Source organism: Octopus sinensis, linkage group LG29 (assembly GCF_006345805.1).
Source record: "Octopus sinensis linkage group LG29, ASM634580v1, whole genome shotgun sequence".
Taxonomy (NCBI): domain Eukaryota; kingdom Metazoa; phylum Mollusca; class Cephalopoda; order Octopoda; family Octopodidae; genus Octopus; species Octopus sinensis.
The window spans coordinates 14,069,385-14,094,524 of NC_043025.1; the positions used below are offsets into that span (position 1 = coordinate 14,069,385).

General features: G+C 42.8%; 1 protein-coding gene across 3 annotated transcripts in view; it reads right to left on the minus strand.

The window, feature by feature from the left end:
• Nucleotides 1–23,734, minus strand: part of LOC115226107 (nose resistant to fluoxetine protein 6-like) — a 31,858-nt gene extending 8,124 nt beyond the window's left edge. The window contains exons 1-15 of one of the 3 annotated variants that reach the window (XM_036514849.1): nucleotides 23,147–23,734; nucleotides 22,469–22,872; nucleotides 20,531–20,718; nucleotides 18,036–18,123; nucleotides 16,473–16,569; nucleotides 14,811–14,995; nucleotides 12,618–12,785; nucleotides 11,658–11,751; nucleotides 10,598–10,690; nucleotides 9,544–9,715; nucleotides 8,256–8,335; nucleotides 6,815–6,946; nucleotides 6,024–6,147; nucleotides 2,290–2,476; nucleotides 1–48 (exon numbers count right to left, since the gene is read on the minus strand). The exon at nucleotides 1–48 is cut by the window's left edge and continues 95 nt beyond it. In XM_036514849.1, the coding sequence (XP_036370742.1) occupies nucleotides 1–48; nucleotides 2,290–2,476; nucleotides 6,024–6,147; nucleotides 6,815–6,946; nucleotides 8,256–8,335; nucleotides 9,544–9,715; nucleotides 10,598–10,690; nucleotides 11,658–11,751; nucleotides 12,618–12,785; nucleotides 14,811–14,995; nucleotides 16,473–16,569; nucleotides 18,036–18,123; nucleotides 20,531–20,718; nucleotides 22,469–22,817 (2,005 nt within the window). In that variant the 5' untranslated portion in view covers nucleotides 22,818–22,872; nucleotides 23,147–23,734. Of the gene's footprint in view, nucleotides 49–2,289; nucleotides 2,477–6,023; nucleotides 6,148–6,814; nucleotides 6,947–8,255; nucleotides 8,336–9,543; nucleotides 9,716–10,597; nucleotides 10,691–11,657; nucleotides 11,752–12,617; nucleotides 12,786–14,810; nucleotides 14,996–16,472; nucleotides 16,570–18,035; nucleotides 18,124–20,530; nucleotides 20,719–22,468; nucleotides 22,936–23,038 lie in introns of all 3 variants that reach the window. The other 2 variants (XM_036514847.1, XM_036514848.1) reach the window with 2 other exon arrangements.
• Between the last annotated feature and the right edge of the window lie 1,406 nt (nucleotides 23,735–25,140).

Below are 25,140 nucleotides of genomic sequence, written 5' to 3' on the forward strand. Positions count from 1 at the left end.
GGCTGAGGGGGATTAATGCTTTCCATGACAACAGAGTGTTTACGAAACCTGCAAGAAGTAAGAGGAAAATAATACGTCACATTTACATCGAATCAAATCAAACCAATCAAAATAGATGAACATCAATGGAATTTGTATCCTTGTGGTACCAGTGCCGGTGGCACACAAGAAAACCATCCGAACGGGACGGTAGCCAGTACCGCATCGACTGGCCTCCGTGCTGTGGGCACGTAACAAACACCATCCGATCGTTTGCCGTTCGCCATCCTCGTCTGGCACCTGTGTCAGTGGCACATAAAAAACACCATCCGAGTGTGGCCGTCTGCCAGCCTCGTCTGGCACCTGTGTAGGTGACACATAAAAAAAACACCATCCGAGCGTGACCATCTAGCACCTGTGTCGGTGGCACATAAAATCACCCACTACACTCTCGGAGTGGTTGGCGTTTGGAAGGGCATCCAGCTGTAGAAACACTGCCAGATCTGACTGGCCTGGTGCAGCCTTCAGGCTTGCCAGACCCCAGTTGAACCGTGCAACCCATGCTAGCATGGAAAGCGGACGTTAAACGATAAACAATGATGATATGAAATGTTTTGCTAAAGAACACTGCTCAATCAAGAAATGAAACCCTGACCTTGTGATAATGAGTTCAACACCCAAACGACTAGGCAATGCATTCAATATGATATTAAGAATTAAATTTCAGATCAACTATCCTCAGGTACATTTGTGAACACCTTTATTCATCTTAAAAAGATTAAACCTTGACTTAAGGAAATGTCTAAATCCTATTTAGATTATAATTTTCCGGGTTATTAACTTAGTGTTTAGATGTGAAATATTTCAACTAGTTTTATGATTGATACATATGCCATATTCTGAACGCCTTACTTCTTCCCTGGCCATGGATACATTGAAACTCCGACGTCTGGCAGCTGACTTGGCAGACACCCATAAAATTATTAACCATCGTACAAACAATAACTCTGAGCACCTTTTCAAACTCCACCCATCTAACACCCGTGGACATTTTATACAAAGTCAGAAAACAGCACAGCTCCCATGACTTCAGGAAACATTTTTTCACGCTGAGATTTGCCGAAGCATGGAACAAACTGCCGGCATCGGTTGTTAGTTGTCGGAGCACTGCATCCTTCAAAACTTCCATGCTTCCTGAGATTCGCCAACACTACACCTGATTTTCTCCCCTCCATACACACACAAGCATGTTCACTTTCCAGACATTTCTACATTACTGCATGTGCTTTATATGCAATTTCTGACAAGTTGTGGTGCACCTGAGCACTGTATACAATTAATTTCATTATTATATATGCATCATTGGCCCAGTGGATACAAATGCTATTATACTAAGTAAAGGATTCTGATTTGAATCCATACCAGTACTATGTACACATCCGTGGAAGAACTGAAAATTTGTTTTATGCATGCCATAGATTGATGACACCTGCCAATAATCAGAGGTCATAGTGATGGAAACATAATGAGGCTAATGGTCTGAAAAATTGTAACCATATTGTTAAAGGAAAGATTAGTGTATTATTATATAATGAAAACACAAAGATTGCATCAAACTACAGAAGTAATTAATCATACGTAAATAGGCATAGGAGTGGCTGGGTGGTAAAGTAGCTTGCTTACAAACCACGTGGTTCCTCAGGCTGACCAAAACCTTGTAAGTGGATTTGGTAGATGGAAACTGAAAGAAGCCCATTGTATATGTGTTTGTCCCCGTAACTTAGCGGTTCGGCAAGAAGGACTGATCGAATAAGTCCTGGGGTCGATAACTAAAGGCAGTGTTCCAGCATGGCCACAGTGGTAGACATCAGGAAATTTCTAGAAGAACTTGTATCAAATTTTGGCTTTGTAAGTTGCAGAATGGGACACGGCTGAATAGTATCAAAAATCCCAACATTACTATCAGGATATAGGACCAGCTTGGGTTTAAAGGGCCCACAAAGCCTGACAGACCTGTATGGGGAGGGTGTAGGTGTCTTCAAAACAAAACTGGATCTCCTTTTGTCCACATGGTTCCGTGTTTTCTATAACCTCGGGCCAACCAAAGCCTTGTGAGTGGATGTTGTAGACGGGCTTCTTTCAGTTTCCATCTACCAAATCCACTCACAAGGCTTTGGTCGACCTGAGGCTATAGTAAAAGACACTTGCCCAGGAACACGGAACCATGTAGTTGGTTAGCAAGCTACTTACCACACAGCCACTCCTGCGCCTATATGTGTATACTTTATTAATGATCGAAATCAAACTTACCTCCATTGTTTGTGCAACAGGCTAAGACAACCCATCCGAGGCACACTCCCCAGACAGTACGGCTAACAGCGGTGTAGAAGGATGCTGTCTCCTGAGTAATGTAGTACCCATTGTTGTTGTTGTAGAGGCCGTAGAGAACAGCCACGGCGGAGATTGTGGCCATCAGCCATAGAACTGTATTGACATACTGCAATAAAAGAAAGTCATGTGACTCCAAGTCTGGATGGTGATTGGTTAGATTATATATATGCTAGGTTGTGATTGGGTAGAATGGGTTCAGTTGTAGTATCGAGTGGTGATCGTGTAGAGTAGATGGTAAAGAGTATGTCTGTAGTTTCTTATTTCTTTACTACACAGAGCGGACAAACAGATTAATTTGATTATATCAGCCCCAGTGTGTAACTGGTACTTATTTAATCGACCTCGGCAGAATTTGAATTTAGAACTTGAGGCTATAGTAGAAGACACTTGCCCAAGGTACCCACAACGATATGGATGAGAAGCAAGCATCCTACCACACAGCTACACCAATTAAATATTATTAAGAACTGTATGACAGATCGTTAAAATGTTTTGTGTATGGCAGACGAAATACCTATTTCTTTGCTACCCATGCTGGCATGGGTTGGACGGTTCGACCGGGGTGTGGGAAACCAGGAGGCTGCTCCAGTCTGATCTGGCAGTGTTTCTACAGCTGGATGCCCTTCCTAATGTCAACCACTCCGTGGGTGCTTTTTACGTGCCAGAGGAGTCTGGTAATGGCCACGATCGGTTGGTGCTTTTTATGTGCCACTGGCACAGGGATCACAACTACAAACGGATTATATTGAACTCAGAACGTAGTGGCAGACGAAATACAGCTAAGTATTTCGCCTTGCATGCTAACGATTCTGCCAGCATGGAAGTTGGACATTAATTGATGACGATGATATCATTTAACGTCTGTTTTCTATGTTGGATGTTTTGAGAGGAATCGATGAACTGCCTGATTTGGTTTGGGTGCCCTTCCTAACAAAGTGTCCTGGTGCCTTTTATGTAGCATCAGTGAGGTCACCATGCTGACTGTATGGATCAGTCGTTCACAACTGGGGTTTTTCAATAAGATTTTGGTGTTAAAATTTACCTGCATGGAATTAGTTATACTTCTGCCATACACAGGAGTGGCTGTGTGGTAAGTAGCCTGTCTACCAACCACATGGTTCCGGGTTCAGTCCCACTGCGTGGCACCTTGGGCAAGTGTCTTCTACTATAGCCTCAGGTCGACCAAAGCCTTGTGAGTGGATTTGGTAGACGGAAACTGAAAGAAGCCCGTCGTATATATGTATATATATATATATATATATATGTATGCGTGTGTGTGTCTGTTTGTCCCCCTAGCATTGCTTGACAACCGATGCCGGTGTGTTTGTGTCCCCGTCACTTAGCGGTTCGGCAAAAGAGACCGATAGAATAAGTTCCGGGGTCGAGTTGCTCGACTAAAGGCGGTGCTCCAGCATGGCCGCAGTCAAATGACTGAAACAAGTAAAAGAGTACACAAAACATTTTAACGATCTGTCATACAGTTCTTAATGGAGCAATATTGTTTTCTTCACTGTTAAGAATGATCTCGTTTGAGATGACAAATATCTTTGGCTAGTTTAACGTTGCTGTAACCACTAAACTGATTGGTTGACACATGACACGATTTGTCTCTATATAGTTCGCGCCACAGCCAATCACGGCCTTCCATTTCTGAAGTTCGTTTGAGCCACCCAACCTGTATATAAGGGAGTGTTCTCAGACACTTTGGTTTCTAGTCCTTGTGAGGGCTGAACCTCTGACCACACAGAGCATACTCAACCATGTTCCAGTTCGAAAGGCAGGCGACCACCAAGCAAAACTATCTATGAAGATTTAGCTTGTACATAAGATGGCTACAGATTCAACTCATACTGTTAGTGTGAAAATCACACCACGGAAGAACAGTTGCAGAATATCTATATCAAGAGAAAAATAACCAAGCAGAACATATAATGAAGACGCTGCAAAAACCAAGCGACAGACACAACGTCATCGTCTCTATCTACAAAGATTTAACTTGTACACAAGATAACAACAGATTCAACTCAAGCGGTTAGGTGAAAATCTCACCAAGGGAAAACGGCTGCAGTAAATATATCTGAAAGAACATCCATATCAAGAGAAAGATAAACAGAACAAGTGATTCAACTAATCTCAGCTCCGAGACACAACATCTTGATATTGAACTCTTATACTTCGTGCACCTCATAAACAGTAAATCAATTACCTGTCTTTAGTTTTAGTTCTTGTAAGAACTGGCTTCAGAGACAACGCTGCTCAACCAAATGATATACGATTGTTCCTGCTACGGCACTAATGTACACTCAACACGGAGAGCCTACTATCTTCGCCGCCTCTACCATCAGGTACTTTTCTATGTCTGCCACAGACACAAAACCATGTTAATGCTTACCAGCTCCTGACGTTGACACAATTGTAAAATAAATAATGTTTATACCTCAAACAGAAGACTTGTTGTCAATACACTTATGTTCTATTGTTACTGCATGTATTTATGGCTTGTAATAATTTGTTAAGAGTAGGACGACCACGGGCGATCATATCTCCTATACGATACGACCGCATGTGATCCTATTTCTTACATTAATAATATTTAATTGGTGTAGTATGGTAGGAAGCTTGCTTCTCAACCATATGGTTGTGGGTATAGTGGCACCCTGGGCAAGTGTCTTCTACTATAGCCTTGTGAGTGGATCTAGTAGACGGAAACTGAAAGAAGCCCATCATGTGTGTATGTTACACCACCAGTGGCCAGGTTGTCTCGTTTTATGACTCATGAGTCCAGCTTTACTGAGGCAGGGTCTTGCATGCCAGTTACAACTACAGCCGGCTATTACCAGTAAAGGTCTTGGTTGCCAATTTTGTACAAGACATTGTAGATCTTTAGCTGGGCTTAAAAGTCACATTCGATCACAGCACCAGTAACAGTTAAGCTTCGTGCAATGGCCATTCTCGATAACGAGGGGGCAGCCATATGTATGTATGTATGTATGGAAGGGTCTTCCTTTGGTTCTGACTTGCAATGTCTGTGCAAGACCCTGCCTCAGTAAAGCTGGACTCATGAGTCATCTTCGTAGTCATAAAATGAGACAGATGAGTGACAACCTGGCCACTGGTGGTGGTGTAGCACACCATACTAATCATATCTGTTGGGCATGTGGAAGAGAGTGTAATTCGGCAGGAGGACATAAACGACATGCAAAGGTACATGAAGCCCAGTTACAACTACAGCCGGCTATTACCAGTAAAGGTTTTAGTTGCCAATTCTGTACAAGACATTGTAGATCTTTAGCTGGGCTTAAAAGTCACATTCGATCACAGCACCAGTAACAGTTAAGCTTAGTGCAATGACCATTCTCGATAACGAGGGGGCAGCCATAATGTACGTACGTGTGAGTGTATTTGTTTATGTATGTCTATCTATCTACATGTGTCTTTGTGTTTCCCCCTTACACCACTTCACAACTGGTGCTGTTACTCCCCCATAACTTAGAGGTTCAGCAAAAGAGATCGACAGAATAAAAACTATTACATTACAAAAATAAGAACTGGGGTTGTGCAGATAATTTTGGATCCCCCCCCCCTCATGGTTCCATGCAATGAGACCCGAAACTTGGGGGGTGGGTTTAAAACAAGAAAAAGAGGGCTCATACCTTGTTGATGTGGAGTTTACAGTTAAATTTATATAGGTAGTATCCGTATAGGAGCCCTATCAAGTAGGGGCCAATCCTTGTGTAGGGCTTCACATAGATGTCTTGAAATGTGTTTGCAGTAGTTCTGTAATGAATATAAAAGGGACACGACTGAAATAGAAATATACTCCCTAATATTATTATTATTATTATTATATATATATATATACTCATTTACTTGTTTCAGTCATGCTGGAGCACCGCCTTTAGTCGATTGAGCAAATCGACCCCAGGACTTATTCTATCGGTCTCTTTTGCCGAACTGCTAAGTAACGGGGATGTAAACACACCAGCATTGGTTGTCAAGTGATGGGGAGGGGGACATACACATGACAGGCTTACTCTTTTACTTGTTTCTGTCATTTGACTGTGGCCATGCTGGAGCACCGCCTTTAGTCGAGCAAATCGATCCCGGGACTTATTCTTTGTAAGCCCAGTACTTATTCTATCGGTCTCTTTTGCCAAACCACTAAGTGACGGGGACGTAAACACACCAGCATCGGTTGTCAAGCAATACTAGGGGGACAAACACAACAGACACACAAACATATATATATATATATATATATATACGACAGGCTTCTTTCAGTTTCCGTCTATCAAATCCACTCACGAGGCTGTAGTAGAAGACACTTGCCCAAGGTGCCACTGAACCCGGAAGCAAGCTCCTTACCACACACACAAACATGTTTCACCTGGTGGGGTCTCCTTTGGGCCTCAACCCTAATCAAAAATAAGAAGAAGATACTTACTGATTATTATTATTATTGTTATTACCCCCGAGCATGTTCAGTTGTGTGTGGTCGTTGGTTGCTATGAATCCTGTGCAGATGAAGTGAGCCAGTAACAGCAAGGCAGTGATGGCTTGACCGATTTTGGGTTTGCTGGGGAGAGAGAGAGAGAGAGAGAGAGAGAGAGGATGAGGGATTGAAAACGATGTGAATAAACAAGGATTACATTTGACTGACGGACATGAATGCTGAAAGGGCCATACTTAAGACATAGGGTGTGCTTTGAGAGAGATTTCGCTGCTATTTCTAACAAGACTTGCCACCATGTAGAGATCTCACATGTAGCTTCATACATGGATGTATGTCCCTTCGGCATTGAAACCAACCACATCCAGCCTATTTTATGTTCAGACTGGCCACATCCAGCCTCTCACACCTACCCTACAATGTCATTCTGAAAACGAAGAATCACATCATTAAAATCTCAAAGCTATGAAGATAATCCAGGATTAATTCGAGTAATCTGCAGCTTAAAAACAATGCACTCACATCTTGCATGGCGAGTGGGGTGGGGTGGGGGCTTTCACCTCCACCATCATCGTTTAACGTCCGTTTTCCATGCTGGCATGGGTTGGACGGTTCGACCGGGGATCTGGGAAGCCAGAAGGCTGCACCAGGCTCCAGTCTTGATCTGGCAGTGTTTCTACAGCTGGATGTCCTTCCTAACGCCAACCACTCCGAGAGTGTAGTGGGTGCTTTTTACGTGCCAGACGAGGCTGACAAACGGCCACAATCGGATGGTGCTTTTTACGTGCCACCTGCACAGGTGTCAGACGAGGCTGGCAAACGGCCACGGTCGGATAATTCGAGTAATCTGCAGGTTAAAAACAATACATGGAAGTTGGACATTAATTGATGACGATGATGAGACTGGTGCAGCCATCTGGTTCGCCAGCTCTCAGTCAAAATCGTCCAACCCATGCCAGCATGGAAAGCGGACGTTAAACGATGATGATATCATTTAACGTCTGTTTTCTCTGTTGGATGTTTTGAGAGGAATCGATGAACTGCCTGATTTGGTTTGGGTGCCCTTCCTAGCAAAGTGTCCTGGTGCCTTTTATGTAGCATCAGTGAGATCACCACTTCTTGCACACTAATGCGTGGGGTGGGGTGGGGCCTTCGCCTCCATCATTCATCGTTTAACATCCGTTTTCCATGCTGGCATGGGTTGGACGATTCGACCGGGCTCTGGGAAGCCAGGAGGCTGCTCCAGTCTGACCTGCCAGTGTTTCTACAGCTGGGTGCTTTTTACGTGTCAGGGGCCAGAGGAGGCTGGTAATGGCCACAATCGGTTGGTGCTTTTTACGTGGCACGGAAGCCAGCGCTGGCATCTGCCACTGGCACAGGGATCACAACTACAATTTCCATTTGATTTCAAAGATACACCATGCCTGATACTTACAAATACAATGGAACAAGTAATAAGGGGCTGATCCAATAGAACTGCATATCATTTGCCAGGTACCATAGCCATCCCATACACTGGAAGAGAGAAAATGTTATAATAATATAGGGAAATTAGGGACTAACTCGGTGGTTTTTAACCAGGGTCTATATAAGGTTTTTGGGGTTACACAACAAAATAGTATTTTTAAGGGCCCCTGAAAAAATTTTGCATTAAATGTGTGTATTGTTGCAAAAAACAGCTGGGTTTCTTTTTCTTACGTTTCACATAGTCCATCCGACATAAAGGAGTTTCGATAAAACTAGTTTTTCAACATCAAATGCCTATGCAGGGGTCCACCAGAATAAAATGGTAATCAAAGGGGATCCAGAGATAAAGACTGGTTGAGAACCCCTGGACTAAACAGAAGAGATGGAGAGTTGTTGAAGAGGTTACAGGTGTGTGATGAAAGATTTCAGATGAAGTACACTAAGATACTTCGTTTTTGTATCTGGTTTGCAAGATTCTTTATGTGGATTTGTGTGTTGAAGCAAATTTGGTTGTATCCAGGAAGAGTCATTGTGGTTAATATTGATGACTAAAATGAACAAACAATCGATTAATTAGTTGGATAATTAACCAATTGACTAATATTACAGGAATGGAACTGAACCAGTGCTTTGGCTCTCATTAGACACATCATCATCATCATCATCACCATTTAATGTCTTTTACATGCTGGCATGGGTTGGATGGTTTCATTGGTAAGCTGGAGAGCTGCACCAGGTTCCAATCTGGTTTCTATGGCTGTCTGCCCTTCCTAATGCCAACCACTCCAAGGGTGTAGAGGGTGCTTTTTACATGCCATTGGCATGGGTGCCAGTTATGTAACACCAGAAAATAGTTCGACAGGTCTTCTCGAACACATATATATATATATATATATATATATATATGTATGTATGTATGTATGTGTATATATAGGCGCAGGAGTGGTAAGTAGCTTGCTTACCAACCACATGGTCCCGGGTTCAGTCCCACTGCGTGGCACCTTGGGCAAGTGTCTTCTACTATAGCCTCGGGTCGACCAAATCCTTGTGAGTGGATTTGGTAGATGGAAACTGAAAGAAGCCCGTCGTATATGTTTTTCCAAGTTGTAGTCAGCCAGGCCGCAATATAGGGGCTAAAGAATGGTTCCACCCTTCTTAAAACCCTGGGGCCCCACACTTGGATGCAGTATTTTAATGTGGGCAGAGGGTGTTGTGAGGAGGTTGGGCACATGATACAGAAGGTCTTAAGGGCTCACCTGCTTAGTTTGTTCAGTTGGCAGGAAGTTGTTGAGGTAGAGAATGTTATAGAACCAGGATTCCTTACAGAAGTTCACTTCAGTCCCTTGTTGGGGCCAGAAGGGTCCTTCCCCTATATAGCGAAACAGTGGGATATACACCATCATCAGGAGCAGTATGGGAGGAGTCAGACTGTTGAAACAGAAATAATTAAAAACTAATTAACGAACTGTCACCATGATAATAATAATAATAACAACAGTAATATAATAACAATAACAACATGTGTTTAGTTGAATGGTCTTTCAATGTATATACAGAGTTTCTTTGCCCTAGGTGTCAGGAAGGCATTCAGCAAGAAATAAAAAGAAGAAAATCTCATAATAATAATGGTTTCAAATTTTGCCACAAGGGCAGCAATTTTGGAGGAGGGGACGAGTCAATTACATCGACCACAGTGCGCAACTGGTACTTATTTTATTGACCCCGAAAGGATGAAAGGCAAAGTCGATGTCCCTCATAGGAACACAAACCTTCTTCAAACTCCACCCATCTAACACCCGTGGACATGTTTACAAAGTCAGAAAACAGCACAGCTCCCATGACTTCAGGAAACATTTTTTCATGCTGAGAGTTGCTGAAGCATGGAACAAACTGCCGGCATCAATTGTTGGTTGTCGGAGCACTGCATCCTTCAAAACTTCCATGCTTTCTGAGATTCGCCAACACTACACCTGATCTTCTCCCCTCCATACACACAAGCAAGCATCTATCTGACTCATACCTTGTTCGCTTTCCAGACATTTCTACATTACTGCATGTACTTTATATGCACTTTCTGACAAGTTGTGGTGCACCTGAGCACTGTATACAATAATTTCATTATTATTATTATTATAAAAAGACAGCTTAAACTGTGCTCTAAACGGAGGTGTAGTCAAATCCTATTTTAGGGACTCAACCATGTTCTAAAATAAGTCGAAAGGTAAGCTTCTATAAATCGGCAAGAACTTTCCGGACAACCCAATATTTACTGAATGAATTGAAGTGCAATGTAAGCAGAAGGTAACTTACCGCCAGTATCGATGTATGTAGAAATATACCCAGTTCATTTTACCATCCCTTGCACTGAAGGCCTTCAGTGTGCTATAAGCAACCAAGAGTCCACTGAAAAGGAAAGGAAGAATGTTTTTTAAAGCTACACATTGTTGTTAGTTTGCATATAGGCACAGGAGTGGCTGTGTGGTAAGTAGTTTGTTAACAAACCATATGGTTCTGAGTTCAGTCCCACTGTGTGGCACCTTGGGCAAGTGTCTTCTACTATAGCCTCGGGCCGACCAAAGCCTTGTGAGTGTGTGTGTATATATACATACATATATATATATGTTTGTCCCACCAACATCGCTTAACAACTGATGCTGGTGTATTTACATCCCTGTACTTAATTTATCGACCCCGAAAAGATGATAGGCAGAATTTCAACTCAGAACGTAAAGACAGACAAAATACTTATTTCTTTACTACCCACAAGGGGCTAAACACAGAGAGGACAAAGACAGACAAACGGATTAAGTTGATTACATTGACCCCAGTGTGTAACTAGTACTTAATTTATTGACCCCGAAAGGATGAAAGGCAAAGTCGACTTCGGCAGGATTTGAACTCAGAACATAATGGCAGATGAAATACTGCTATGTATTTCGCTCGGCATGCTATCGTTTCTTGCACACTAATGCGTGGGGTGGGGTGGGGCTTTCGCCTCCATCATCATCGTTTAACATCCGTTTTCCATGCTAGCATGGGTTGGACGATTCGACCGGGCTCTGGGAAGCCAGGAGGCTGCTCCAGTCTGACCTGCCAGTGTTTCTACAGCTGGGTGCTTTTTACGTGTCAGGGGCCAGAGGAGGCTGGTAATGGTCACAATCGGTTGGTGCTTTTTATGTGGCACGGAAGCCAGCGCTGGCATCTGCCACGCCATATTTTGTTGTTTCTACATGAATCACAACACCATTATCGCCCTACTTCAACGCCCACTTGAAAATTTCCACTGCCCCTAGGGGTGCAATACTGCCCACTTTGGGAACCATTGGTCTAACCCATGGAAGTTAAACAATGATGATATCTCACCACTTACCTCAGCAAGAAGAAGGAGTCGACTGACACAGTAGCATTGCCAATGGCCTGGAAAGCAAACTGTTTCATAAAACCTCCCAGAGTTATGGGGTTTTCTGTGAAGAGAAACAAAAACAATTGGAAATCAATTCGGCACATTCACTGCTTTTTGGTTAAAAAGGCCCCTTTACAATTCGACCAGCTGATGCTGAGGGGACAAATTCTCTTCTGCGCATGTGGCCAACAGTTAGTAAATACCATTGGGAAAGCTTAAATAAGGGACAGAGTCAAGACTATTGAAAAGGTTGCAAGACACAACGGAAATCAAAATAAGGAAAAAGTGGAAATTTTACTGGTGAGTGTGCTACATTATAAGGCACCAATAGAGAATGACTCTCCCCAGACACAACAGAATATACTTCAACACACGAACTCACATAAAGAATCTTGCAAACCAAAAACGAAATATATATATGTGATGATGACTAGCAGTATTGCTCGGGTTTGTTTCGACCCTCTAGAATTGGAATTTTTGAAAAGTAAAAATTTTGCATTATGTAGCTTTTTATTCTCTTTAAGTGAACATTTTTCTGGTTGAAATACACCGAAAAATGGCGACACAGCAGTCAAAAAATCGTAAAAAATAGGAATTTTCATAGAAAAAAGCACCTTTTTGGTGTTAACATGGTCCGATTTGAATTTTTTCTTCTACGGAAGGAAGAGCAAGCCTTCTTCTATCATACTCTCAATTTTGGTCAACTTGTGCCACAGGGTCTCGGAGGAGATAGTGTTAGTTGAAGGCTACCAAACCTGCCATACACAGATAACTTCAGCTTTATATAGAGAGAGATAACACATACACACACACACATGCCCCAGTATGGCCGTAGTCCAATGACTGAAACAGGTAAGAGATAGAAAAAAAACCTGGTAATTGCATATATCATTAGAAGAAAATAATTAATGAAAAAGGGTCACTTACTGAAAACCGTTATGCCAAACACATAGACATGTCCGAGAAGGACCCAGGTCATGCTGAGAAATCGAATTCCATGGACACAGCTAAGCGTGCCCTCACTTTGGTTGGTGTTGAGGAATTTGGTGCCATTATGGTAAACGGAGAAACACAGCAGAAGTTTGGCTCCAACACCTGAAAATATTCAAAAGTTCAAATGAGAAACGGAAGATATGGCTGTGTGTGCTACTTGTTGTTTAGCCCAAGGTCAGACCTATAATCAGAGACGTCCCAACTATGACCATCCCATCTTTTTTTGGATATAGATGTGTCCTTCCTTGTAGTCGTTTAGCCCCAGGTCAGTCCTGATCCAGACACACCTATGACCAAAGATGTTCCAGCTGTGACCATCCTGTCTTTTATTCAGGCATAGTGTATCTAGGACTACATTATCTAATGTGTCCTTCTTGTTGTTTAGCCCCAGGTCAGTCCTGATCCAGACACACCTATGACCAAAGACGTTCCAGCTGTGACCATCCCGTCTTTTTATTCAGGCATAGTGTATCTAGGACTACATTATCTAATGTGTTCTTCCTTGATGTTTAGCCCCAGGTCAGTCTGTTCCAGTAGACCTATGATCAAAGATGTTCCAGCTGTGACCATCCCGTCTTTTATTCAGGCATAGTGTATCTAGGACTACATTATCTAATGTGTCCTTCTTGTTGTTTAGCCCCAGGTCAGTCCTGATCCAGACACACTATGACCAAAGATGTTCCAGCTGTGACCATCCCGTCTTTGATTCAGCATAGTGTATCTAGGACTACATTATCTAATGTGTCTTCCTTGTTGTTTAGCCCCAGGTCAGTCCTGATCCAGACACACTATGACCAAAGACGTTCCAGCTGTGACCATCCCGTCTTTTATTCAGGCATAGTGTATCTAGGACTACATTATCTAATGTGTTCTTCCTTGATGTTTAGCCCCAGGTCAGTCTGTTCCAGTAGACCTATGATCAAAGATGTTCCAGCTGTGACCATCCCGTCTTTTATTCAGGCATAGTGTATCTAGGACTACATTATCTAATGTGTCCTTCTTGTTGTTTAGCCCCAGGTCAGTCCTGATCCAGACACACCTATGACCAAAGATGTTCCAGCTGTGACCATCCCGTCTTTGATTCAGGCATAGTGTATCTAGGACTACATTATCTAATGTGTCTTTCCTTGTTGTTTAGCCCCAGGTCAGTCCTGATCCAGACACACCTATGACCAAAGATGTTCCAGCTGTGACCATCCCGTCTTTGATTCAGGCATAGTGTATCTAGGACTACATTATCTAATGTGTCCTTCTTGTTGTTTAGCCCCAGGTCAGTTTGATCCAGTAGACCTATGATCAAAGATGTTCCAGCTGTGACCATCCTGTCTTTTATTCTGGCATAGTGTATCTAGGACTACATTATCTAATGTGTCCTTCTTGTTGTTTAGCCCCAGGTCAGTCCTGATCCAGTAGACCTATGACCAAAGACGTTCCAGCTGTGACCATCCCGTCTTTTATTCAGGCATAGTGTATCTAGGACTACATTATCCAATGTGTTCTTCCTTGATGTTTAGCCCCAGGTCAGTCTGATCCAGTAGACCTATGATCAAAGATGTTCTAGCTGTGACCCTCTTGTCTTTTATTTAGGCATAGTGTATCTAGGACTACATTATCTAATGTGTCCTTGACCAATGACCAAAGATGTTCCAGCTGTGACCATCCCGTCTTTTATTCAGACACAGTGTATCTAGGACTACATTATCTAATGTGTCCTTCTTGTTGTTTAGCCCCAGGTCAGTCCTGATCCAGACACACCTATGATCAAAGACGTTCCAGCTGTGACCATCCTGTCTTTTTGTTCAGGCATAGTGTATCTAGGACTACATTATCTAATGTGTCCTTCTTGTCGTTTAGCCCCAGGTCAACCCTGATCCAGACACACCAAAGATGTTCCAGCTGTGACCATCCTGTCTTTTATTCAGGCATAATATATCTAGTTTAACCCCTTAGCTTTCAGATTTCTGTCAAATCTAATCCTTATTTATTCAAATTATTTTGAATTAATCCTGGATTATTTAATAATACGTCAGTTTATTTTTAGAATAACACTGTAGGGTAGGTGTGAGAGGCTGGATCTGACCAGTACTGTGACGGGTCATCAAGATATTGACTCAAAGACAGACTTACCTGGTTCCACTTTTTCATCTTTCCGGGTCAAAACCACCTGACTCCCTGTTCCGTTCTGTATGGGTAGGTGACCGTTTTTCTCACCTGTACCATCGCCTTTTGTCTTTGGTGCGAGACAATTGGTGGTGAAAATATCGTATAAGGTTGCCGCTACGATGACGAGAAGATAGAGGGAGCTGGCGACACTGGAAACGACAAACAACCACAATAAGCAGCAGCAGCAGCAGAGACAATAACAACAATAATAAATATCTTCACATCAGCCAGCATTGACCTGGGGTTAAATAACAACAACATGGGCAGCAATAGCAACAGTCGCAGTGGAGGCGCGTGGCTCAGTGGTTAGGGTGTCAGCATCATGATCGTAAGATTGTGGTTTCGATACCTGGACCGGGCGACGCATTGTGTTCTTGAGCAAAACACTTTATTTCACGTTGCTCCACTCCACTCAGCTGGCAAAAATGAGTAATGCTGCGATGGACTGGCGTCCCGTCCAGGTGAGGAACACATACGCCATACAAACCAGGAAACCGGGCCCATGAGCCTGGCTAGGCTTTAAAAGGGCGCATTTATTGCCGTTCAAGAATTTGGACCTGGAGATCTCCATTTCCAGCAACCTCCAAGCGGTGTCGGGTGTCAATGAAGACCCCTCGACTACAACAAGACGACCAAAGTTTTTTTTTCTTTCCAAAGTCTGGGGTCTCCCGCTCCTAAGCCCTAGACCCTCACCTAATCATCCTTAGCCATCTTGTTGCTTAACAACAACAACAGCAGCAGTGGAGGCGCAATGGCCCAATGGTTAGTGAAGCGGACTCGTGGTCATGAGAACGCGGTTTCAATTCCCAGACTGGGCATTCTGAGTGTTTATTGAGCAAAAACACCTAAGCTCCACGAGGCTCCGGCGGGAAGGGGTGCTGAATCCCGCTGTACTCTTTCACCACAACTTTCTCTCACTCTTTCTTCCTACTTCTGCCACAAAGCAGAGGAACCATGGTGTAACCCACTATGGTGTGGTAAACCTTCATACCCTAGTCTAGATTGCGACTCCTCTGTACCCCAGGATGGTTCAGCTCTCCACCCGTTAAAAGCCACCGTTTATGGAATGAGGATAACAACGTAGCTTTCGCGCCCGTGCAACCTCCAGTCTATCGCGTGTGGTGGGTGGACCTTCAAGTTGTCACACGTATTCTTAGTAGCTTAGAGTAGGCTCGAATTAGAGATTATTGTTTGTGGCTAATGGCGTGAGTCCTGATTGGAAGAAGAAGAAGAAGCAACCGAAAGAACTGCAGCAACAATGGAATTAGGTGCAATGACATAATATATGCTATTGTTGGTGGTCAGTGGCTGGAATGAATACTAAGCCTAGTGGTCAGTGAACAAAAGGAATGCTATGGTCAATGTAGGAAACAGTGATAGGCCAGAATGATAGCTATGGTCAGTCTACAAAATCAATTCTATGGTAAGTAGTCAGTGGCTGGAATGAATGCTATAGTCAGTGGCTGGCTTGGGGGGGGGGGTCATTGAATGAAATGAATGCTATAAGTAGTGGTCAGTTATTAGAATAAATACTGTGGTCAGTGGTCAGTGGCTGAAGTGAAAGCCAAGCTTAGCAGTCAGTGAATGAAACGAATGGTCAGTGGCCAAAATTTAAAAGCTACTTACATTGAGAAGATGGCTTTGCCATCAAAGTCCAGGCCGTTGTCACAAAAGGTGAAAGGCTTCAATCTTTCCCTGATTTTAATTGGCAGAAAGTGGATACCTGAAATATATAAGACATTGCTGGGTTACTGACCCAATACTGGACAAAAGGAGACAAACATCTTACAGAGATGCGGGCGTTAATGTGAGGTTAAGAAGCTTGCTTCCCAACCGTAGCATCTTCAGTTCAATCTACCACAGTCTTGGGCTGACCAAAGCCTTTTGAGTGGAATTGGGAGATGGAAACTGTAAGAAACCTATTGTGTAATATGTGTGGTCAACATGGTAACTAGGGATAGATAAGTGGTTGGTGAGAGCTGTACAAGCCAGCTACTCTAGCATAGCTGCTAGAGTAAGAATATGTGTTTATTGAGCGAAAACACCTAAAACTCCCCGAGGCTCTGCCAGGGGGTGGTGGTGACCCCTGTTGTACTCTTTCGCCCCAACTTTCTCTCACTCTTTCTTCCTGTTTCATGAGTAACGGTGTGATGGACCGTCCAGCTGGGAGGAACACAGAAACCGGGAAGGTAGTAGTCTGTCCTCACTGTTCTGTCCTTGTTACCACTTTCACCCTCCGCAAAAAAATCTCAAGTTACATTTAACTAGTAGTATCGCTTGGGTTTGTAAGGGAAATAACTATATAAGCATTTTTAGAGAGTTATAGCAAAAAAATCGTTGACTCATCGTAGACATTTTTAGAGAGTTACTTCCCTTATATAATAGCGAAAAAAATGCATTAAAATGGAAAAAAATGATGGTAAATTATTTTTTAAATCGTAGACTCATCGTAGACACGCGCTAATACCCAGAAGGGCTCGATATGAATCACGACTATAAGATACCCGCTTTTGGTTAAACTGCACCGCAAAATGTGGGAGTAGTTAGGAATCTAAATCGAAGGGGACAGACACACAACTTCACTTTTATATATAAAGATTTGCTTTGCGGGAAGGACTGTTTTAATGAAGTTGTGTCTTGTCCTTGCCTTCGAAACTCAGAGTAGATGAAACAGGGACGACTGAAGAAGGGGAAGATTCTTTGTTTCATGTCTCGTTTCTTTTCGTTGTTCGAAAAAAAAGTTCGTTTCTATCTTTCTGATTTTATGTTTTCGTTTCTCATTGTGTTCTACGTTTTTTTTTTTTTATGTCCTGTACCTATATATGCATGTATATATACATATAGATGTAGGTATGTATATATGCATATATTTACATTATATTATCATATGATCAAATGCCACATCATTTTCCAAGTAAAATCTCTCTATATATCATCATCATCATCATCATTTAACGTCCGCTTTCCATGCTAGCATGGGTTGGATGGTTCAACTGGGGTCTGTGAAGCCAGAAGGCTGCATCAGGCCCAGTCTGATCTGGCAGTGTTTCTACGGCTGGATGCCCTTCCTAACGACAACCACTCTGTGAGTGTAGTGGGTGCTTTTTACGTGCCACCCGCACAGGAGCCATAAACTGTAGAATGGTGTATACATGCTGTGAAGGGAACAAAGTGTATAGAATTACTTACCAGTGTACATAAGGGTGTTTATATCGTTTTCATGGCAACTGTCAGGCACACAGATTCCCAAGTGTATTCCTGGTACGCCGTATGACATCTGAGAAAGAAATAAAAAGAAAATAATGCAGAAATTTGTGTGGTAAGTAGCTTGCTTACCAACCACATGGTTCTGGGTTCAGTCCCACTGCGTGGCACCTTGGGCAAGTGTCTTCTACTATAGCCTTGGGCCGACCAAAGCCTTGTGAGTGGATTTGGTAGATGGAAACTGAAAGAAGCCCATCGTATATATATATATATATATGTGTGTGTGTGTTTGTCCCCCACAACATTGCTTGACAACCGATGCTGGTGTGTTTGCGTCCCTGTAACTTAGCGGTTTGGCAAAAGAGACTGATAGAATAAATACTAGCCTTACAAAGAGTTAAGTCCTGGAGTCGAATTGCTCGATTAAAGGCAGTGCTCCAGCATGGCCACAAATAAAAAAGTATCCCTTTAGCAATTGATCCATCTGTCTAAATGTATCTCGACACAAATACTTGTCCTGGATTGCTCTGGTAGCATTGTGTCAACACACAGTTTCTGACATACTGACTGCTATTTTCTGTGTCAAAATGTGTTGATACAATAGAAATGATTGTCATTGTATGCTAGAATCACCAATTAAAGATGTGATTTGTCTCCAAATATCTTTCTATGGATATATCTGTGCACGTTTATGCATTTGGGATTGTTTTGATAACATTGCTATTTCTTTAAATATAACAAAGAATTTAGTAAAATAACTTAGTTATCATTCAGCTAGTGTTAGGAACATAAATTGTGACTAAGGTTTGGTGGAAGATTTTAATTCAGAACTTATGCAAACAAGACATTTGTACTACAGAGCCAGAGGTGGTTTCAGCCAGGTTGGTATCAAAAGGGTTAAGAATTGTTTCTCTATTATATATCTTAACCCTTTTGTTACCATATTTCTGTTGAGATGCTCTGTGTTTCTTTGAATTACTATAAATATAACAAAGAATTTAGTAAAATAACTTAGTTATCATTAAGCTAGTGTTAGGAACATAAATTGTGACTAAGGTTTGGTGGAAGATTTTAATTCAGAACTTATGCAAACAAGACATTTGTACTACAGAGCCAGAGGTGGTTTCAGCCAGGTTGGTATCAAAAGGGTTAAGAATTGTTTCTCTATTATATATCTTAACCCTTTTGTTACCATATTTCTTCTGTTGAGATGCTCTGTGTTTCTTTCAATTCATTTTAAATATAACAAAGAATTTAGTAAAATAACTTAGTTATCATTCAGCTAGTGTTAGGAACATAAATTGTGACTAAGGTTTGGTGGAAGATTTTAATTCAAAACTTTAGAAAACAAGGCACAGGAGTGGCTGTGTGGTAAGTAGCTTGCTAACCAACCACATGGTTCTAGGTTCAGTCCCACTGCATGGCACTTTGGCCAAGTGTCTTCTACTATAGCCTTGGGCTGACCAAAGCCTTGTGAGTGGATTTGGTAGACGGAAACTGAAAGAAGCCCGTCGTATATATATGCGTGTGTGTGTTTGTCCCCCTAGCATTGCTTGACAACCAATGCTGGTGTGTTTTTGTCCCCGTTACTTATCGGTTCGGCAAAAGAGACCAATAGAATAAGTACTGGGCTTACAAAGAATAAATCCCGGGGTCGATTTGCTCGACTAAAGGCTGAGTAAAGAGTAAGACAATTGTACTACAGAGCCAGAGGTGGTTTCAACCAGGTGGTAATGAAAGGGTTAAATACAGATACAACTCCTTTTTTGCCAGCCGACCAGACTGGGGCACATAAAATACCTGTCACCCTATGGTAAACACAATGAGTCTTCCAGTGGATCAGCTTGCTTGTGAGATTAATGTGCAAGTGGCTGAGTACTCCACAGACATGCATACCTCAGAGAGATTCAGCATGACACAGAATGTGACAAGGCTGGCCCTTGTGAATTACAGGTACAAAAAGTAATTTTTTCCAGCGGCCCAGACTGGAGCAATGTGAAATAACTGACACTCTGTTGGTTATAGCAGAACATCTTTGATCATAGGATGGCTGGATCAGGACTGACCTGGGGCTAAACAACAATAAGGAAGGACACATTCGATAATGTAGTCCTAGATACACCATGGTGAGAACACCTGTTGATCTGATCAACAGAACAGCTTGCTTGTGAAATTAAGGTACAAGTGGACGAGTACCCCACAGACACATGTACCCTTAACATAGTCCTTAGGGAGTTTCAGCATGAGACATGGCCGGCCCCATTTGAATTACTGGTACAAAATGTCATTTTGCCAGCAGCCCAGACTGGAGCAACATGAAATAAAAAGTCTTGCTCAAGGACATAATGCATTGGCAGGAATTGAACTCACGAGCTTACATCCATCAGCCAAACCATCAACTCACACATCTACACTGCACTTTGAATATAGGGGTGGGATTAGCCTGAAATAAATCCCCCACCCCTGACCTTTATACTTACAAACATTTTGAGTGCTTCGTTGGGGAGAACAACTTGACAGTATTTCGGTGAAAAAGGGCGGCGTTTTATTTGGCTCGTTTTGTTGATAGGGACCAAAACATCGATGGCTTTACATTCATCATAAGAACCCGGGTATCGGTAGTCACCCAACATTATACCACTGGGTATCTTGCCGTAAGAATCAATCACTGAAATTAGAGACAAAAAGAGAAGAGATTGAGAAATTATTTACTGTATTTTAATGTGCACAAGCAGTATCGTCCGGTGTTGCTCGGGTTTGTTTCAACCCTTTAGAATAGTAGAAGACACTATTTCAGTTTCCGTCTACCAAATCCACTCACAAGGCTTTGGTTGGCCCAAGGCTATAGTAGAAGACACTTGCTCAAGGTGCCACGCAGTGGAACTGAACCCGGAACTATGTGGTTGGTAAGCAATGTAGAGCAATCTTCAGCTGCACAGAGACATAGAATTTAATTAACTTAGAACAGATGGACACATTATTATAATTATACCTAAAATCTCCAAGCAGCTCAGTGCTAAAATCTATGGAGAAGGGCAGGTCAGAGGTTCCCCCACCCTTACTTATCCCTTAGAAACCAAACAGACCAAGTAATTCAGTCTTGCTACCTTCCGACAAACCAAAGAAGTTCCCACAGCCACTCCTACATATATAATAATGATGATAATAATAATAATAATAATGAAATTATTGTATACAGTGCTCAGGTGCACCTCAACATATATACGTGTGTGTGTTTTTATAAACACATTGCAGATCTACACTTTATGTGCTTCTTTTCCAGGTGTGTGTGTGTGTGTGTGTGTGTGTGATCACCGTTTGACAACTGGCGTTGGTTTATTTACGTCCCTACAACTTAAGGCGGAGGCAAAGAATACGTACACCACCCGTTTTCGGCATAACAAAATCCTTAACTCTAAACACCGGGTGTTTGTATTCTTTGCTTTCGCCCAACTTAGCGGATCAGCAAATGCAATAAACAGAATAAGTACAGAGCTTTCAAAAAAACAAAAAACAAAAAGCCTAAATAATGGACAAGAGTCAAGACTCTTGAAAAGGTTGCAAGACGCAACAAAAATTTTAGGAAAATAAAAATAAGAAATAAGTGGAAATTTTACTGGTGAGTGTGTTAAATTATAAGGCACCAAAAGAGAATGACTCTCCCCAGACACAACAGAACATGGTTCAACACACGAACTCATATAAAGAATCTTGCAAACCAAATCCAAAAACGAAATACATATATATATAGGCGCAGGAGTGGCTGTGTGGTAAGTAGCTTGCTAACCAACCACATGGTTCCGGGTTCAGTCCCACTGCATGGCACCTTGGGCAAGTGTCTTCTGCTATAGCCCCGGGCCGACCAAAGCCTTGTGAGCGGATTTGGTAGACGGAAACTGAAAGAAGCCCGTCGTATATATGTATATATATATGTGTGTGTGTGTGTTTCTATGTCTGTGTTTGTCCCCCTAGCATTGCTTGACAGCCGATGCTGGTGTGTTTATGTCGCCGTCACTTAGCGGTTCAGCAAAAGAGACCGATAGAATTGTTTGTGTGTCTGTGTTTGTCCCCCTAGCATTGCTTGACAACCGATGCTGGTGCGTTTACGTCCCCGTAACTTAGCGGTTCGGCAAAAAGAGACCGATAGAATAAGTACTGGGCTTACAAAGAATAAGTCCCGGGGTCGATTTGCTCGATTAAAGGCGGTGCTCCAGCATGGCCGCAGTCAAATGACTGAAACAAGTAAAAGAGTATATGTATGTATACGTTCGACTGAAAATTCTTCAAGCTGGTGCCCCAGCATGGACGCAGTCTAATGATTGAAACAAGCCAAAGATACAAATATAAACAAGGAAAATTCGTGTATAGTGTTGTTGTTGTTAGTGGTGTTGTTGTTGTAAGGAAGAAAGACTACTTACTTTGAATCGCCCACATCTGTCTTTGAACCAAAGATGTCAGAATCGTTTTCGTGTCTTCACAACATTTCCTGGAGACATTCAACGCAGAAACCGAGTCGCAGACATTCATAGACAACAGTTGTTTGGCCCTTTCTATGGTACTGTTGTCTCGTGTGCTGTAACCTTCGAATTCCACGCCTGGATCGTCGCCCTCTTCAAAGGCGGACTCGTGTCGTTGATGTAGACCCTGTTTTTCGTGTGTGTATCGTTGGCGAGCAGCTGATATCACTTTCCAATAATTCAACGATTCTCCGGGGTCAGAAACGACCCCTGGAAGAATTAAGACGAGAAGGAAGGCAACTGTATTCATTATTCCGTTTTTTGAACTCTAACCAACGAAGCACGAACAAGCGAGTGGGGCCGTCCTAGCGAGGACCGAGAGGGAACAACGGTAGAGCAACGTGGGGTTAAAATGGATGGGTTTTTTTTCTGGCGAACGTACGAGAGGGAACAACGGTGGGTCAACGTGGTGGGGTTAAAATGGATGAGGTTTTTTCTGTCCAACCAAAGAAGGGTCGTCCGAGCGAGGACCGAGAGGGAACGACGGTGGGTCAATGTGGTGAGGGTTAAAATGGATGGGTTTTTTTTCTGTCCGACCAACGAAGGGCTATCGTACGAGTGGGGCCGTCGAGCGAGGACCGAGAGGGGAACAACGGTAGGGCAACGTGTGGCGGGGGGGGGTTAAAATTTGTGTTTTCTTTTGTTGTTGTTTTTTTTTTTGGTCCGACCAAACAACGAAGTGCTGCCGTACGAGTGACGCCTTCGAGTGAGGAACCGAGACACGAGAGAAGAGGAGGGTTCCGGAGGCGGCGGCGGCGGGGAAGGAAGATAAACGATATTTTGACGATTACATAAATAGGAAAAAAAAGTAATAAATATGTGTGTGTGTGTGTCACCTGTTGAGAGCAGAGGAGATGACGAAATTGTCCACTCACCTCACCTGGTATTTTTTTTTGAAAGTCACGTAAGCGAAAGCGATTAAGAGTCGAACTTTTTTCTCTTTTTTTGTTCTTTCTCCTCCTTTTTTTTGGTTCAAGTTATTAATAATGAAAGCCACATCTTCTTCTTCTCTTCTCTTCGTTCAACAATTGAAGGCCACTCGGTGCTAATTCATTCTCTAATCAATGTTCGATGATAAAAAACACCTTCGATGCCAAACCAACGTGATTAAAAAAAAAAGGAAATAAATAAATAAAAAAACCCACGAAAAGTTCCTCTTGCAGCACCTCCCCTTCCTCCTCCTCCCGTTCAAACCTTTGCCCTTCCTCCCTCCCTCTCTCCGTCTCCGCCTTCTCCTCATTCGATAGTTCCTACCTCCGTCTTCCGATCTAACGCTACCCCCTCCTACTCTTTACGATTCTCTTCTTCCTCCTCCCCTTCTCTTTTCGCCAACCGATACTCCCCCTCCGTTACCTCCTCCTCCTCCCCTCCACAACTACTTCCTTAAGTTCTCTTCCTCTCTTCCCTCTACCAACCAATTCCCGCACCCCCCCACACACACACATTCTCTCCGTCTTCCTGCTGGACAACCGACCGACGTTGGTTTATTTACGTCCCTGTAACCTAATGGTTCAGTAAAAGAAACTGACAGAATAAGTTCCGGGCTTTAATAATATGTACTGGGACTCTCTCTTTACTCTTTTACTTGTTTCAGTCATTTGACTACAGCCATGCTGGAGCACCGCCTTTAATCGAGCAACTTGACCCCGGGACTTATTCTTTTGTAAGCCCAGTACTTATTCTATCAGTCTCTTTTGCCGAACCGCTAAGTAACGGGGACGTAAACACACCAGCATCGGTTGTCAAGCAATGCTAGGGGAACAAACACAGACACAAAAACATACACGCACTACATATATATATATATATATATATATATATATATATATATACACACATATATACGACAGGCTTCTTTCAGTTTCCGTCTACCAAATCCACTCACAAGGCTTGGTCGGCCCGGGGCTATAGTAGAAGACACTTGCCCAAGGTGCCATGCAGTGGGACTGAACCCGGAACCATGTGGTTGGTAAGCAAGCTACTTACTACACAGCCACTCCTGTGCCACGTTCATTTTGACTAGAAAAAGGCCCTTTAAGGCAGTGCTCCAGCATGGCCACACTACAATGACTGAAACAAGCAAAAAATACAGGTATGTAGGTGCAGGCATGGCTGTGTGGTAAGAAGCCTGCTTCCCAACCACATGGTTCTGGGTTCAATCCCATTTGCATGGCACCTCGGGCAAGTGTCTTTTATTTATAGTCTTGGGCCGACCAAAGACTTGTGATGGATTTGGTAGATGGAAACTGAAAGAAGCCTGTCATGCGGATATGAAAGGTGTCGTTCAATTTGATGGCTGTTCTTTGGAGGTATCCGACATACATAGATGTGAAGCAGCATTGCGTGCTTGCCCCCCCCCCCTGTTTAGCATCTTCTTTGCAGTTCTATTGAAACACCCATTTGGGACATCAACTGATGGTGTTTACCTCCATCCACCCAGATCAGACGTTCAACTGTTTGGACTGAATCATGGGTGCACCAGGTACTCGTCAGAGAAATGGTGTTCACGGACGACACAGCACTGACAACGCTCTGAAGCAAATATATATATATATTTCTTTTTTTTACTTGTT